This window comes from Euprymna scolopes, chromosome 7, assembly GCF_053919585.1.
Source record: "Euprymna scolopes isolate OS-2025 chromosome 7, ASM5391958v1, whole genome shotgun sequence".
In the NCBI taxonomy this organism is placed as follows: Eukaryota; Metazoa; Mollusca; class Cephalopoda; order Sepiida; family Sepiolidae; genus Euprymna; species Euprymna scolopes.
Genome location: NC_136488.1, coordinates 132,117,178 through 132,136,388, shown reverse-complemented (window position 1 = coordinate 132,136,388; position 19,211 = coordinate 132,117,178). Strand labels below are relative to the sequence as shown.

The 19,211-nt window shown below is 34.0% G+C and overlaps 1 protein-coding gene across 4 annotated transcripts in view; it reads left to right on the top strand.

The window, feature by feature from the left end:
• Nucleotides 1–19,211, top strand: part of LOC145279943 (oxysterol-binding protein-related protein 1-like) — a 493,074-nt gene that overhangs the window by 324,220 nt on the left and 149,643 nt on the right. For all 4 annotated transcript variants that reach the window (XM_080131542.1, XM_080131540.1, XM_080131541.1 and 1 more), the window contains exon 17: nt 18,137–18,212. In XM_080131542.1, coding sequence (XP_079987668.1) covers nt 18,137–18,212 — 76 coding nt within the window. The remainder of the gene's footprint in view (nt 1–18,136; nt 18,213–19,211) is intronic.

Genomic DNA, 19,211 nt, shown 5'->3' with positions numbered 1-19,211 from the left:
CAGCACCTGGAATTCCTAAACGGTCACCAATTTTAGTACTGACCAGGCTCAACGTTGCTTATACATATAATTATTTTATGTATCGATTTTCAATATTTATATCGATTCTTGTTATGACTTTAAAAGATATCCAGTGATGACGGCCCATTTGAAGGCTGTTGAGAATGTGGACTTGTCCCTTTGTTACCATTGCTCCCAGGTCCACTTTGGCTTGTTAAGGTATTTGATGCTACCAGATCAGGCCGTCTGAAGGTACTGGTTTCCTGACCAATGCATTAAGCATTACAGTGATCAGGGACCGCTTGTGAATTTATAGTCCCTTAACACTTCCTCTTTAGGAGGAAGCGGGTTCAACCCACCTAGAATGAATGCGTACAACAACAAGAACGTTTATTCAGCACATTCAGTATAAAAAATGCAGAATAAGAACATTACTGGGAGCTCAAAGAAAGCGAACGCTAGCCAATAATAGGCCAATACGTGTAGACATTTAAATGACCCATGTAGAATATGTCTGAATGAGAAATTTGCAAATATATACTTTAGACTCCAAAATTTTTTAAACTGTACAAATAGTAAACAACTGTGTACTGAAAATAATTAAATAAAAAAACAAAAATAGAAATATGAAAAGTACCTCAAACGCGCACATGTTAAAATAAGGTTACCTATTAATTTGGCATATTCACAAGTAAAAAGGAGTTAGTTACCCTCAATACAAAACAGAACAAAAGTGAAAGTAAGTCAGACGAACCTTTGTTTGAGAGAAGCCGGACATACACAAAAAGGGAACATACACACACACACACACACACACACACACACACACACACATTTTCGCTTTTATATATATAGACTAGCAGGAGTGTCCGGCATTGCCTGGGTGATTAGGTGGTGCTGTAAGGAAACCGGGGAGGGGGATCAAAACAACAGGAGCGGGGGGGGGGGCGTGGCAACAGTGAGCAGAGGTGTAAAAAAAAAAAAAAAAAAAAAAGTGGTAGTAGGCAAGCAGGCTCGAACCCGTAATGGAAAGTAGAAAAAAAAAAGTTAAAAAAGAACATGACGTCTTAGCCGATGTCTCCATCGTCCGACCGGAAGTTCCGAACATTGAAATTAAGCATAGTCCATCAAAAAGAAGATGATGACTTGCTAAAATGTCGGCGAAAAAAAGCGACCCCTCCTTATACAAAACTGCTCAGTTGAGGGAGAAGGAATTAATGTTTTTGGCCAATTTTTCAATATTTGTCGTCCAATGGATGGAGCTTTGAAACCAGACCAATCTCGCCAGGATCCGTCGCCACTGTCGAAAGTTTTTGCGAGACAGACAAACACACACATTTTGCCTTTTTTATATATAGAAGATAATAAATCCGTATTCTTGTCTGTCTGTTTTTTTGTTGACAATGACGTCATAACATATCTAACATACATATATATATATATTTTTTTTTTTTACAAGGTGGTAAATATATATATTCATATATACACACACACGTATAATAGAAATCTGCGCTAAAGTCACATGACGTCATAACAAAGTTTAGAGTGGGAGTGGTGGGCAAAAAATCTTCCCGAGCAACACCATGTACGTACAGCTAGTTTATACATGAAATATATATATATATATATATATATATCATGTATCTACATACAATTTGATGTATCTATTTTTAGTATTTACTTTAACACTTAGTATTTTATATATATATATATATATATATATATATATATATATATATGCAAAAGATTGTTTTTCTTATTTATCCAAACTATATTTGTAACAAAACAATTTGTGTTTACTTGATTTAGTGCTACCAAATGTTTTCAAATATGCTCTTGATATTGACAGTAAATCTTACAAAAGTCATGGCAATAATCTATTTGCATATTTATTTTACTAAGTAGTGTCTAATAAATTCATATTCTGTATAATTCATTTATAATTAGCCTTTATTTTATTATATATACGCAATAGTTGTCTTAGTATTGATATTACAATTATCAATAGTAATATTAAAACGATTTAATGGAAAGGGTTTAAAATCGAAAATAACTTCCGTTCGATTTTTTTTTTTTTCGAGTTTATGCATGCATATATTTATGCATAGCAAAATCTTTAAAAAAAATAACTGCATAAAATACAATGATTAACAAAATTTCCTTTTAATAATTAATTACGTACGTTGTTATTGTTCTTAGTGTTCATGATGATGATAACGTTACCTCGCCTCATCTTTCTAAATTATAAAAAAAAAGAAAAAAATTAAAATGGTTCCTTATTTTTTAATCTCAATTAAGCCATTTTTCTGTCTTCTATCTATCTATCTATCTTCTTCTCTATATAAATAAAATGAACTCATTTTTTCCCCTCCGACTTTGACCTTAATAGGATTAAAAATCATGACATTACATGCAAATGTAATGCATACAAACTGTATCACATTATCTGAGGTGTGCTATAGGCCTATTACCTCTACAGTTCCTCGACAATGGTACATTCCTATATTTTTTCCGGTGAGAGTCCACTGCCAAAATCGGTTAGATGCAATGAAAGTTGCAACATCTTTTCTTTCTATTAGAGTCCTCCTTTCCTCGCTCCCCATTTACACCGCAGCGGATGCGTTCACAATAGTACGAGGAAACATTGGTTTGGAATCGTACAAGGTTATTTATGCCATTTTTTTTTTTTTTAATCTTTTTCCCCTGATTTATGCTTTCTGTTTTTTCCATAAGAAAAAAAAAAAAAAACGAAAACGCGATTATTATTATTATTGTTTTGGTTTTGCTTTTTCTTAGTAAGCGTAAGACGCAACTTACGGGACTAACCGGTTTTTACTTCCGCTTTTAACGACTCTAACCGTGAAATCTAAATCTGACCTTTATTTATTAGTGTTTTCAACTCAACATTCATTTTTACACAAAGAATTAATTCTTTACTGTTTATTATTACAGCGCAACGATATCGTGAATTCACTTGCATACATTTAAATTAAAACAAATTCATTTAGAATTCGAGAAAACAAAAAAATTAATTTACAATTTGAATATGATGCGAGACTACTGAAATTACACTTTTTAGTTAATTCATTAGGTTTTTTTTTTTCTTTTGGCGTTTTCGCCTCAATGATTCGAGTTCGAGCCCCCCCCCCCCTCCTTCAAACTTTTTTGGGATTTTTCAAACACCCGGGCACCGCCGGACCGTTCATATTGCATCATGTTCATTTTTTTGATTGTTTTTTTTTTTTAATAGTTTTAACAGTTTTAACATTGTTTTTATAATATTTAAACAGGGTTATTACTTAGCTTTGTTTCCATTTTACCCCCCCCCCAACCATACACGCCTCTAAAAACCCGGCCAACGCTGGGTACCCCCCCCCCCCCGCTAGTATATATATATATATATATATATATATATATATATAAAGCGAAAATGTGTGTGTGTGTGTGTGTGCACTTTTTGTGTATGTACGGCAAAGGCTTGGGGAGGTGCGCTCGATCGGGTCACTTGTTAAAACTTTATATATTGTCTAAATCATATCTACAAGTTACAAACGGGGGTCGGATCTATCTTTAATTTGCCCGACTTTTACATGCTATATTCTTTTAGAGACGTCCAGAGTGAAAGGCTCATTCTTATTCTTCAAAAAAATAAAAGATATAGATATATATTTGTGCATGCATCGAAATAACAAGTTTAGTTGACTTATGTCTGTCTAGTTCCAATTTTTTTTTCTCCATATTTACTCCTTCCTTAGCATCTATTTTCACCAGCTAAAAACCAAATAAGATTTGTTCCACAGGTCCAAATTCGCTCTCTCTCTCTCTCTCTCTCTTTCTATATATATATATATATACATATAATTTCAAGTCTTTAGATCAAAAATTGACAGTAGTTTGATAGATACCGTTCCTCACACACACAGACCGTGTCACGTGTGTGTATGTATGTATATATATATATATATATATATATATATATATATGTGTGTGTGTGTGTCATCTGCATACAGTACTGTTTTGCTGTATTGCAGCTCCTCAGGGCCTCATGTAAAATAATTCTTCTTTTTTTTTTTTTTTTTGCTAAATTACATGAAAATACAGAAATCCTTTTCATGTAACATTTTGATGAAGACTAAAGTTTCCTTAATTGCTGCCTAGAGAACAGATAGTTTTTGTAGTGTGTGTGTGTGAAATGACAGAAGGTAAAGCAAACAAATAAAATTATAAAAACGAGGGCTCTATCGGTTTCATTCGGACCACTGGATGTCTTCAGAATTTTACAAAAATTTTTCTAAAGGCATTGGACAATCTAAATGAAACTGGTAAAGCTCTTGTTTTTGTTGATTTATTCTCATGTTTATTTATCTATTTTTTTTTTTTACTTTTTGTCTTTTTTCACACATCCTGTTTCCACAACATCCCATTTTACTGTATGTCCTCAAATGTATTAGTAATCCACAGACACTGTTTTGCTGTATCACATCTCTTCAGTGTGGTAGACAAGCAAGTTCCTCAAGCCGTGATCGAAACTAAACTTTTATTCTCTGACCTGCTTATAACAGAAATTCGAAATATTATTACGGATCGATTGTGAAAGAAATTTAAGTTTTGCTAGGTTTTAAATTGTTGACCAAATTATTGTTCTTTGTTTTTTTCGCATTGAGTTATTGAACGAACGTACGTTCATATATACTAGTTTTAGTTTTCTATTTTATCAGAACTATAGATTAAGAATTTCTTGGTACATTGTAAGATCTTGGTATTTTCATGATTATTGATTAATTTTAAACTTTTCTTTCTGACAAAACATACTTATCTTCTCTTGAGGAAAAATTATTAAAAAAAAAAAAAATTCTGACGATAGAGAAAGTCAAATGTCAGGCTTGACTGTCAGATTTTCACAACAGATAAGATAGTTTCTGGGTTTTTTTTTTTTTTTTTTTTTGGTGGTGCATGTCTATCGATTTAAAGTTGTGTGCACATAGGATTTATTCCTAAACTAATTAACTGATAATTGTAAATTTTGGAACACAGCCTCTAAAGCATGAAGCCGAATAATCTTGTTTATATGTAGTTTACTTTAGTTTCATGCGAAAGGGATAACGCAGAGGCAAAAACGACCAAAGGATGATGAATGTTGGTGTTGATTCCGCCTGGAATTTCACCAGAGAATTGTTAGCTATGTACTTCTGACACTATTTCAATCTCCACCACTATCACATTGAAGAAGGGTTAGACGTTATGGGATTGCTGTTGCAGAATAAATTTTGCTTATGTCTTCCAATCAAAACGGTCCTGGATATGACCTTAAACTATATCCGATGGTGAGGCCCCAGCTTGTGGACTTTGGGGAGTGTGGAGCCACCCCTTAATTGCCATTGCTCCCAGGTCCACTCTGACTCGGAGTGGTAGTATCTGTTAGGGTCCCAACTATGGGTTAAGTAGAAACCGACTTGGAAAAAAAAAATATTCTATTAGAACTTTTTCTTCAAAATTACTGGATTTGGCATTAAATAACCTGAAAAGGGTTGATATGCCGTAAAACAAAATCAACCAACCAATTCAATCCAATCAAAACCCTTGTTGCCATAATGACTTACCAGATGGATGACCATTTACGGCTTGGTTTGGCCCATTATTTATATCATGCTCTTAAACTACTGCTACAACTACTACAAATTGGCTCAGATATAATTTTTCCTTTCTAAGTTTTTTTCTTTCCCTAATTAAGAGATTTTCCTATGAAAGATATTGAATTATTGTAGTTTTTTCAGTTTCTATTTTTAAAATGATTTTTATAGTATTTACTTTTTTTTTTCTATTCTTTTCAAGATGATCTCTTCAAATCTGAACTGATCAATTACATTAATATTCTTTAATCTCTATTCAAAAATTATTCAGTATAAGCCTTAGATTATCGTAGCATCATGTTGAATTTCTCTCTACCGTTGAACTTAAGTAATACAATATCAGGAAAATAAGTGTGATTGGTGATTATTAGGGCTATGGCAACAGAATATGCTTTTCATTGTTTTTACTCTCGAGTATATATCCGACACAATTAGACACGGTTAATCAACCGAGGACCACAACACTATATAAAAGCATATAAGATATCAACGGATACACACTCGAGTCAAAACAATGAAAAGAATATGCTGTTGTCCAAGCTCTAGTGATTATGCAACCTTTACTTCACTGTAAACTATTCATTACTTCAAAAAAAAAAAAAAAAGGATCCATTGTCTTTAATGATGAAAGGAAACCATACTTATTACTCCATTTAATTCATCTTTAATGTTAATTTTGTTTGAAAAAGTAAAAAAAAAGAAAGTTACTTGTGGTGGTGAGGGGTAGTTGAACCGCGAGATGTCTGTTGACATTACATTTAACCCTCTGCAGATTAGTACAGTCGGGAAAGCAGGAAACGGAGTGAACTCCAAAATCTAGCAAAAACTATTAAAGTAGAAGGCTTTCTGGCATCTTGGGATCTCAACAGTGAACGAGTGGGATTTTGCTACTTTATAATCACTCAAAAATTGAAAATTAAACAAAAATATACCAGTATAAACACTTAATAAATGTCACCAATTGTGTAAAAGTGTAATTTTCTACCAGTATGTTTGATTTTCGATTTTTGACCGATTATCAAGGGTCTTTGTGTAATGCTTAATGGCAGCCTTTCTTTTTTTTTTTTTTTTCGTTCTAACTGAGTAGAATGGACACTCGGTTTGTTTTCAACCAAAAATATCTTTTAAATATGTTAAAACACAATTAAACTTATCCAGGTAGATAGAAAAATGACTTCTCTTGCTTTTGGTAGCATTTATTTACAGTTAAACAAAGCAGATGTTGATATAGAGGATTGAAAAAAAAAATCACAAAAACATAATGTAAGTTAGGTAAAAAAAAAAAAAATAGACCGTACACCAAAAATTACAAATTCATTCAGTATTTTTTGTTTTAAAAAAATAAAATAAAATTTTGTCGGTGGAGGCTGTCAGCAGCCAAATTCAGTCTTAAGGTTAATTAGACAAGGGACAAAACTCAAACTTTAAGTTAAGCAAGTCAACAAAGTTCTTTGCCTTCCCGTGTTAAGAATGTTTTTTATTTTGTAAATTAACACAGGGTTTTATTTAAAAAAAAAATAAAAAAATATGTGATCAATTTGTGTAAAATTTGGGATATAGTTTTACACAAAAACTTCATGTTAAAAAACATGAAGTTTTTGTGTAATTCTCCTTTTAGATAATGCGGATAATTTGGAAAAGCGCCATCTATCTATATCATTTAAGACCAGGTAAAAACATAGCACAATGCAGATTTAAAAAATTAAATATGTTTATTTAAATATAAATTTTCGTCTGGGGCTACCAGATCAAGCTGTCCGAAGATATCAGCTTCCTGATTTGAACGGTCCTGGATATGACCTTAAACTATATCCAATTGTGGGGCCCCAGCTTGCAGGCTTTGGGGAGTGTGGAGCCACCCTTTAATTACCATTGCTCCCAGGTCCACTCTGATCCGGAGTGGTAGTAGCTGTTAGGGTCCCAACTATGGGTCAAATAGAAACAGACTTGAAAACAACAAATATATTTTATTAAAACATTTTTCTTCAAAATCTTTAGATTCGGCATTAAATAACCCGAAAAGGGTTGATATGCCGTAAACGAAAACAACCATCCAACCAACCATCCTGACTTGAAATGTACCAAACTTTTTTTTCTTCTTCCTTTTCCTTTGCAAAGCTCAATTATGTTCTGCAAAGCCAAAAACTAAAATAATTTTCCACTACAAAACAGCTAAACCAAACCTGAATAAATCTTTAGATAAAAGGAACTTTAACCATAAAACACTTCAACATTAAATAACCCAAGAATGGGTTAATATGCTATCAAATAAAATAACCAAAACAAGCACAAAGAATTAATATTTAAAGACATAAAGAACTTAAAGCATAATAACTTATCAAAATGATTGAATTTTGCATTAAATAACTCAAAAAGGTCGAGATGCCGTAAAACAACCAAACTACATTTTTGACTTAAGTCTTCAAAGAAAATAGACATTTTTTTTTTTCTATGTAACATGCTGTCACTTGGTTGAAATCTTCCAATGTTGTCAAAGATGTTTTTTAAATATCTGAATACTGTATACTATAATGCTTTGATATGCATGTGGGCAATATAACTAAGTTAGAAGCATGTGCAATACATAAAAAAAAATGTTAAGGGTGTGTAGGTAATGCGTTCTTGGGTTATTTTAAATGTTTATTCAAAAGAAAAAAAAATCAACATGAAGGAGAATTTATCAAATAAAAAGAAACAATGACAAGCAGTTATATATATATATATATATATATATATATATATATATATATATATATATAACTGCTTGTCATATATATATAAAAATCTTTATTTACAAATTTCGGACAGCTGTTGTCAAATATACAAAGGTAGTTCCAAAAGTAAAGCCTATTTTTTTTAACTCAAAAAAATTGAAGAACTACAAAGACAGAAGTGATACCATTAGAACGAGTGCCCTTTTGTGCTCCATAATTTATTTTTCTACATAGTCACCACCATACTCAGTGTATTTTTACTAATGATGAACGATGGCTATGCATACACACACACATATATATTTTTATGCCCCAGAATTTGTTTCTACATGGTCATCATCATTCTCAGCGCATTTTTGCCAGAAATTCAATGATCATTTCTGCTTCTGATGCACATAATGAAACTTTCATGTCACGAATGCATAAGTTGAGTCATCATAACAATGCTATTTGCAATCCCTTCTGATCCATTCGGATGGAATAAAAAAAGATAGGAGGCATTATTTTTGAAACGCTGTTCATTTAAAATTAACTTGGCTGGATTTTCAATTTTAAATCTAAATAGCTTTCATATTATTTGGATTCTTCAGACTACTGTTCTCATCTTCAGTGTTATTTTAATAATGCTTCGGACGATGTAACCTCCAACCTTTTTCAGATGTATCTTGTCAAACTTGGGAATCTTTCTGCTGAACTCGGGGGGAATCTGCATGGAATTTCGAAGGGGAGCCTTAATTTAAACCACAGGAGGTAGCTTGTTCTCATTCCATCAGTCATGACTGGGTAGAAGTCTCCTAAGCAATTTGCGCTTTTATTGAGTGTCACCCACACTGAGGATTGAGCCTTCGACCTCCAGAAGAGTGTAACTTTGCAACTGAATTTTACCAAGGGCTCTATTCAGTACTATGCTACAGGTTCTCAGCACAAGCGATACTCAAAACTGCAATTGCGAATTGCTTAGGACTTCTATCCAGTCATGGCTGATGAAACGACAGCCTAAATGTGACAACAGTACTCTATACATGGGCAAATGGTGGCCTTATAGAGGTACAGGATACTTTCAGGCATAAGTAGCTTTCTAGCACAGTAGAGAGAGCCCACCTTCGCAGCAGCCTTGGCAAAGATTTAACTATTGCATACAGAAGAGTTTTCATTTTTTGCACTATATATTTTGACATCGTTCAGGATCAAACTGCATTTTGATTGGATTATAAGTCTTAGATTTTAGATCTAGATTGCAAGTCATTTTCTGTTTGACATGGTTCAATGGTCTGTCGAGTTCTGCATCGGAAATAGCCAACAATGGTCGTCTGTCTTTGATTATTTGTATTTATTGAAGCAACAAATGTTTGATATTGATCGCTCAAAGTATCGATGTAAGTATTTCTTAATCATAAGCTGTCACTTTCTGATCAATGTTTTTTTGTTGTCGACAACAATATTCACACACAATATATATATATTTTTTTTTTTTTTTTTGCCACATCTGGACTGATGCATCGACTATTAGCCCCCCCCCTCTTGGACAGGGTCCAAAAAAGAGTCCTCAGTATAATAGGTCCTGGACTGTCAACTAAGCTCCAACCCCTGTCCCATCACTGCATATTGCCTCTGTTTCTGTCTCTTTTATGAGTATTTTAATGGAGTGTGCTCTGATGGACTAATCACTGTTGTACTCTCTTGACATGCATAGCCCTGACAAACCGATTTAGCAACAAAATCCCACCCCTTCACTGTAGAGGTCCCTAGATGCCGGAAAGCCTTTTACTCTAGCAGTCTGAGGAAAGAAGCTATTAGATTTTGGAATTCCCTCCCTGTTTCCTGCTTCCCCGACTGTACTGACACTCAGAAATTTAAATACAATGTAAATAGACATCTTGCTCATCTCTCTTCATAGTGACTCTGTAGACATGGTTCCAAATGGTACTTCCTTACATTCCATGAACAAAGCTCCTTTCTTAGAACTGCACGCCTGCAGAACTCTCTTCCGTTTGCCTGCTTTCCAGCTGACTACAATCTGATTGTCTTCAAGTCCAATGTAAACAAGTTCTTGATGAACCGTTCTCCTAAGTAATCCAGTTTACAAAATTCCCACTACTTATGTGTACTACACTATAATCACATTGACTAATGTATACCCATTAACCCTTATCCTCGAGTGGCCTCTGGGCCCTGATAAGTGGGAATTCCTTTGTAAAAAAAGAAAAAAAAAAAATAGTCGCAGTATGCCTCTTGGTTGGAATGAACTAGAGTAGAAAAAGAAACCCTCGACAACTGTTATCATTCAGCTATATAGGTGGGTGGAAATTGGCGAGCAGAGTTCAATCTGTCAAATCTGATGTGTTACCAGAATCGAATTTTACACTTGTGCACTTTAACAAACATGTGTTAGAGCAATTATTATAATGCTTGCATTCTCATGAGTCACTTGTGAATTCTCTAGACTCTTTGGCCTTTCGACTAGGATCAATGTATAGTATCTGTGATGGTATTACACTTGGGTTGGTGAAGAAGAGATCCTTCTAGACTGAGGCAATATAAATTTTTGTCTTGGTGCAGTTTTTTGGAGAGGTAAAATTTCTCTCGGGTTAAAAATTAACCCCGTGTCTAACTTTGTCCTCGTGGGGAATTGAATAAATAATAGGGACTCTCAGAACGTCATCGAATGTCTGAAAACACTCTGCCATGAATCGACCTAAACTGAAATTTCATGCAATGAAACTGTTTGGAAACTATTTGAGAAATTTGTTTGGACAGGGATGGATGCCATCATTTGATGATGTGGTGCATGATGGATATCTACAATGTGTTATTGTTATGATTTGGAAAATGGTGATATGTAGTTGCTATGTGTGTGCGTGTGAACATCTGCGGAAATCTCTAGGGCTCTTTCAGCTATCATCTTATTAGGAGAAAAAGTCAATAGCGATGAAAATATTAATGGCAACAAGAAGAAGCAATGGGGGATGTTGTGTATATATATATATATATATATATATACTAGCAGGGGTGCCCGGCGTTGCTCGGGTGTTTGGAGGTGTATGCTGTGCAAAAAAACAAAAAAAATGGTTAATTTTTTAAAACTTTGACCCCTATTATGACCCCCTTAAAATTTATAGTTTCGGGCTCAAATCACTTTATTAAGTTAGATCCAGGTTCAAGGAACCTATATCTAAAATTTCGAGTGTCTAGACCCAAAATTGTCGGAGGAGTTTGGTAGAGTTCTTAAAGGTCAAATCGTTGAAATTTGACCCCTTAACAGCCAAATTTCTGGCTGCCACCCGTCACATCGATTTTCCCAAATCTCAGTACCCGGTATTTCAAATTTCGAGTCTATAGACTAAAAATTGACAGAGTTATTGCGTAGGGAAATGTACACAGGCAGACAGACACACAGACAGACAGACACGTTCACTTTTATAGATATATATATAAGGTACCAAAAGATAATTAAAATCAATATAATTCACTAAACGAGTCTAAGGCTATGAAAATGGCACTGCAAGGGAGAAAAAAAATCTATACCATGATTTGAAAATCTTTTTTGTGCCGACAAGGAATTATTAAAAACATTAAATCTCTTTGGAGAACTTTGACCACCACTACCCTTTTATTTTTTATTTTTTCTCGCGATGCCATTTTCATTGCCTTTATGCTCGTTTAGTGAATTATATTGTTTATTTTAATTGTCTTTTGCCACTAATATATATATATATATATATATATATATATATATATATATACACTTGTTTATTGTTTATTGTGACCATGTTTATATAACAATAAACAAGTATTATCAGCTCTTTTTATTGAGCACTATCTAACAACCTCGTTGAATTCATTAGTCCATTACTTTTGAATAAAAAAACCCGAGTATATATATATATATATATATATATAAACAAGATCCCCTATTGCTCTTTATTTTTGCCATGAATATTATTTTCATTGCTATCGATTTTTCTCCTGATGAGATGATAGCTGAAAGAACTCTAGAGATTTCCGCTAATGTTTGTTTATAAATTTTGTACCTCCAAACATATATATGATATTGGGAAACACAAATTTTTTTTAAAGCCAGATTAGAGATACAATAAGCTTCATGCGAAGGCAAATCTGAAGTTATCCAGGTACGTAATATAAAAATGTGATCCTGTAAGTGTGACACTGAGAATTTTGCTTGTGGAATATTAATTGGGTTAAATTGATTATGCTATAATTAATTTGAAGAAACTGAGAAACAATACATGTTTGAGGCAGTAAACATTTAGCAGATTTGATTTTTCATTAACAATTATAACTAAAAAGGTCATATTCTTTACTTGGAATCACAATCAAAGCACCGGTTTTTGATTACAAACAACCAAGTTGAAAAGGTCGCGTTCAAACTGTAACTTTGAAAGGTCATAGTTCTCATGTCCAGATGACAAGCTGAAGAGAAAATACTCAAATTGAATGTCATGTTTCAAAAAGTGATTTTGAAAGGTTATCCTTTTGTGTGTCTGATGACAGCTGAATTTACAAACTATTTGTTCGGACACTTGATAGAATTATCAAGAAATAATTTTCAGAAAAGCAATTTATGTTGAGAAATTAAAAACGTCACTAGGGTGTATCTGTCGTATCTGATAAATATACTTACCTGTCAGTAAAAAGTAAGGTGTTGCTACTCATGAAGACCCAATCACATTATTGTGGCTTGGATTTAAAATCTACTCTTTTGAGTGAAACAGGTGCTCTCATTGCCTGACCAATCATAGGGGAGCAGAAAGTTAATTATGGTTTGTGGTTGGATAGTGAATCATACGACTTGTCTAAAAAGTTAAAGTTTGCAATAAAAGAACTGAAAACAGTTTGTTAGCCTGAGTGATTGACTAAGAAAAGATTTAAGATGGCGATCAATCTAAAGCAAAAAAAAAAAAAAAAAATATTATATATATATATATATATATATATATATATATATATATATATATATATATATGGACTTAAATTTCTTTTCCAAAATGATGTAAAAAACAAAAACAAAAACTAAATTCCAAAGTTCCTAAGCAAGACATAGTATCAGTCAACAGAGCTATACGGACAAATTTATCTTTGGTTGTCCTTTGACAACTAAGTATTTTCGTTTACCAGCCAAACCCATATGATTTTTAGAATATGACCTCTTCGTTCTATGACGAGTACGTACACAAAATTTTTTTGTATTTTTTTAAGTGTAATTCTAAATATACACCGAATTTTATGTTGATAATTGAACGTATGAACATTTTAATTTTCTCAGATGTTTTTCTAAACATCTTTTGTTTAAAAAAAAAGTATATTTTTTTGTTTACCTTTTCTTGTTTAAATAATTTGACTTTGCTTGTTTTATTTAAAAAAAAAAAAAAGAAAAAAAAAGTTGAAAAGATATTTTTCACTCAGTAGTGAGCTTTGCAAGAGTATCGGTGAGAAAGAAATACACTTGCTAAAAGATAAGCGTTTCATTATTTCTAGTCGTCACTTTTAAAAAAATCACTCGCAAATGCGACTGTTTCACTCGCAATGTAGAGCCCTGGTCAAATTTCTGAACATGTCTTTTCCCCCTAACAAGATCAACGTAATTTATTGTTTTTTTTTTTTTTTTTTTTTTTTTAATTATTATTCTTGTTGTTACACACCTTTGTTGCTCATCTCTAGGTCTATGGCAACAGAATATTCTTATTGTTTTGACTCTCGAGTATATATCCGACACAGTCAATCAACCGAGAATCACATCACTCTGTATAAAAATTAAGAGACACACTTGAAAGTCAAAACAATGAAAAGAATATGCGGTTGTCTTAGCCCCTTACTTATCTCCTCCTCTGGAAAGACATGCAACATGTGTACCTGAAGAAGACATTATTCCTATTTGCGGAAAACAATACATCAATGGCTCCGACTCCATCTTCAGATCTTTTGTCATCACAAACTCTTGGATATTTTCAAAAGTTCACTGAAGGATGACAATTACGAGATGCCTCCAATAAGTTTCCAGACTTTTTGGTATGAGCGCTTTTATTGATAGTACACACATGAAACTCTAGTCTCCCTCAAAGTAATCTCCCCCAACTGCAATGCACTTGTTGCACAATTCCGACAACTTCTGGAAGACCCCATAGAAGTCCTCTTGTGTGAGCGTGTCAATAACCCTCGTTATCTCATAACGACAGCCTGTAAGGTTTTCTTTGAGCTTAAGGAATGACCAAAAGTCACAGGAAGCAGGGTCTGGACTATATAGAGGATGAGTAACTGTCTTAATGCCCATCTTCGTCAAATAGTCTGTGACAAGGAGAGAGTTGTGAACTACACCTTTGGGACAAACTTCACACAAATCTTTCACATCTGCAGTTCCTCGCAGATAATTGTGTGTACAGTTCCCACACTGACATCAAACTGAACTTATTGTCTCTATAGACACACGACAGCCCTTATCCATGAAATTCTTTATTTGGCCAATCAACTATGGTGTTCTACACTGCCTTACTCCTTTCACACCTCTCATATAATCCTTGAGACTCCCGGCCTTCCTTGAATCGCTTATGCCACTCAAAAACTGATGCTTGATTCATGGAAGGTGGTGCAGAAGCAGCCTGAAGCATTCCATATGTTTCTGTAACATATTTTGCATATTTAAAACAGAATTTTAATTGCATATCATTCTTCTAAAGTGTCTTCACTTCCAGATTGCACTTTTGAAATTCACCAGCTGAGACAATCAGGCTTTAGTATGGTGTATTCCAATTCCTGCTGTAGCTGTTCATTTGAGCCTGACATCATAAAAATTGGTTAGTCATCTCATAAGATGTATAGCAATAACATACTGAATTTTTGAGAGTATCACCTAAGTTGGTTTATAATGCTTACAAATACAAACTTTGAAATCAGCAATTAAATTAAGCAACATTGATTCTGATCAGTACAAGTACCAGGTGCTGTATATAGGAAGACCTCAACATTTCCCTGCAAGATCTACAAAAAACTAACATCGTCACTTTCCCTGGCCGAGATTTAAGTGACTACAGATCGCTTGTGTATTTAATATTCCCGTGACACTTTCTCCTTTGGAGGAAGCTGGTTCAACTCGCCTTGGGGGAATGTCGTTTAAGAAGAAGAATTAACATTAGTTATTATTCATGATCAGTTATTCTTGTCTCTTGGTTGCCAACAGAACTGACCACTTACCAAAGTTCCTGAGTTGTGTCAGCACTAAAAACTCTGCAGATATTGTAAACATGGTATGGGTGTAGAACAATTTATAAAGAAATCATTCAGAATGTGTGTGATCTTTGTAGCATCAGACTATACTTGATGAGGTGAGATCCAGGTTACAATCCTGAGTTACTCTCGCGACACCACCAAACGACATAGGTACAGATAAAAAAACTTTTCAAGTCTAGCACATAAAACATGAGGTGATCTAATTGAATCCTTTAAAATTTTATGAACGTAAAAAATAATTTTAAATCCATATAAAACATGTCAAGGAATCCTCATTATTTGTTTAATGATAAAATTAATACAAAATTTTGCAAGAGTCAGAGTTGCCTGAATTTTAATAAAGGGCTTTCCGCATCCTCATTGACCCCTTTGCATGAAACTAAATTAATCTAAATATAGCCCACGTTTAGACATAGCAATTGTATTCCAGATTTCATAATAATCGGTTAATTAGTTTAGGAGTGAATCCTGTATAGACATATAAACGTATACACATGCCTAACTTTATGTATTAGGGTGGTGCAAAAATAAGTGATGGAAGCACATTCTCTTATATATTAAGATGCTTTCTTACATTGCTTTCTATTGGTGGGGGCCTCATGTACCACTTCAGGAAACAACGATGTTAGCTCAGTTTTCGATAATGTATTACATATAAGTTCATTTATTTTGGGGGGGAGTTCTTTGTGGCTTTGTGCCATCTTTTCCACCGGTCAACGCCAGTGCACGGGTCCTGCTAGTTTTTAAGAATTTCCATTATATTTGTTCCTCAGACAAACCCATCTCATCTTACTATTGATATTTTTCTTTAAAGCCCCACCAATTAAAAAAAAAAACAAAAAAAAAAAACAATGACCTAAATATAATTTAATATCAAAATAAAATGAAATAAATGTTGACCTTAATTTGTTTGTCTAAGGTTGGTGGATTCCAGTATCATAGGAACAAATCGAATTATGTATCAGCAATTGAAAATAGTGTGTGTGTATATATATATATATTCTTGGTTATATCATATTTCTTGGCGTCTAAAATACTCTGCTCCCCCCTCCCTGCTGAAGGCACACCCTAATTTTAACTTGTAATTCCTTGTTGGGGAGAGGGTTAGGAAATAACATTTGGCCTGTAGAATATGGATATATATTTTCAAACAATATTCTTGATATTTGAAATGTAGAATTATGGTACACGTCAACAGTTAAATGTCAGTAATGTAATGTGGTTCCAGACGTGAATTGTGGGCTCTGCATGCTGGGTCCAAGTTCTGTCGAGGCTACTGCATGCCTTTCTCTAACACGCTTGAGAAAGGCATGAACTCGCATATCCTTTTTTTAGCTATGGATTAGATAGTAGGATAGGCTGAACTCTCAAGTCTTTGTTACGCAACTAGTTCAGTAGAAGGAAATTTCTGAAATAACGCAGATCTTCCTCTTTTTTTTTTTTTTTTTTTTTTTTAATTTTTTTTATTTATTCAGTTTTCACCCTAAACAAGGCACAGTGCCACTTTGAAGTAGGGGGCTACTATCTGGAACATAACTTACAAGGACATCATGAAGGGAGATGAGCAGCAAGATGTCTGTTCACATTACACTTGAACTTCTGCATGTCAGTACAGTTGGGAAAGCAAAATCCCGGAAGGGAGTTCGAACAGTTCTGGAGAAGAAACTATTGGAGTAGAAGGCTTTCTTACACCTAAGAATCTCTGTGTAGTGGTGGGATTTAGCTGCTTGTCGGGTTTGTCAAGTGTATTTACATTGAGAGGATATAGGTGCTTGTAGTTCGTCGGAATATCCTTCATTAAAACACTTGTAGAACAGGCAAAGAGATGCAACATCTCGTTGATGGGACAGAGGCTAAAGCTTGGATGACAATTCAGGACCTATCAGGTTGGCGACTCTAATAAAAAAGTATTTTAAAAAAATACTCTAGTATAGCATAAAAAGTAAATAAACATCCAAATTAAAACTAGGTCATCTCCAATCACAAAGAAAAGAAAACAATCCTTGCTGAAGCAATATAGAAACAGGTGCGCATGCTCATTGGCTACAATAAATGTGTGTGTAAATAACTAAGAATCTAATTGGCTGACTAGCAAACCCAGTACCACGGGGATATATAAAAACATGGAGCAACATGAATTCCATGCAATAACCTGATGAATGAGGATAAAACACGCAAATGATGACAAGGATAAAACACGCAAAATTCTTCACAGCTTAATTGCCATATATATCTTCAAAACTTATATAAATTTCCTTTTGCTCCTACGTAGGTTTGTTTCTTGACACAGTTTCTGCGTTTTGTTTCCATACTTTCAAAATTTATATTTCTATTAATTAAAATATTTAATGAATTTTTAGGAAAATATAAACTTTCATTTTATAGAATTCAATTTTATTGTCTACATCGGAAATATGATTGGTAGATTTGTTGAAATGCGAAAATACTCCTTTTCGGTTCATATATATATATATATATATATTTTTTTTTTAATTTAATTTTTCTTTTTTCTTTATTTTTTTGTTTCAAATTTCTTTTCTTCTTTTTCAGAACTAGTCTTCCAAAACCTATGTTTTCCAGAAATGACTTCAGTATTTGGAGTATATTAAAACAATGTATAGGAAAGGTAAGTGCTTTTCAGGTTTCTAATTTTTTTTTATTTCTGCTTTTTTTTTTTATTACATTTTCACCCCAAACAATGCACATTGCCACTTTGGTGTAGGGGCTACTATCAGGGCCAACAACTACTGGGGCACTATGTTAGGATTTGGGCAGCAAAATGTCGGTTCACGTTACACTTGAACTTCTGCATGTCAGTACAGTTGGGGAAGTAGATACCTGGAATGGAATTCCAGAGTCTAGCAGTTCTGGAGAAGAAACTACTGGCGTAGAAAGATCTTTTACATCTAGGGATCTCTACTGTGTGGGGGGGTGGGATTTAGCTGCCTGTCAGGTTTGTCGAGGGTGTCTACGTCGTGGGGGCACAAGTGTCTGCAGTTCGCCAGAGCATTCACCATTTAAAATTCTTGTAGAACAGGCAGAGGGATGCAATGTTTCGTCGATGGGACAGAGGCTGAAGCTTAGATGCCAGTTCAGGGCCTATCAGATTGGCGACTCTTTTGAATCTTGTCTAGGAGCGAGAGACTAGTAGCAGATGCACCAGTCCAAATGTGACAGCAATACTCCATACATGGGCGAATAGTGGCCTTATAGAGGTACAGGATACTTTCGGGTGTTAGTAGTTTTCTAGCACGGCAGAGAGAGCCTACCTTCTTCACAGCGGCCCAATGCTTTCAATGTAATTGTTCCAACTCGTGTTTCCTGTGAACGTTAGGCCAAGCAGTTTGAAAGATGTACTCTCAGATAAAGAGTCACTGGCCATTGCTATTGGGGGCAGAGAAGGTTTCTTTTCTTATGGTTTTTCAATCAATAATTCGTTGTAAATCCTTTTATATAAGCTTATTCTTATTAATATTTTTATTTTATTTGTATAAGACTTAACTAGTGGGACCTGTGGAAATTCCACAGGGGGATTCATTCATATGTAATATATTGATATTGACATTCTGTAGATGTTCAGCGTAAATGGAGACGCTCTCATATTATTGTAATCTTTTGTTAAAAC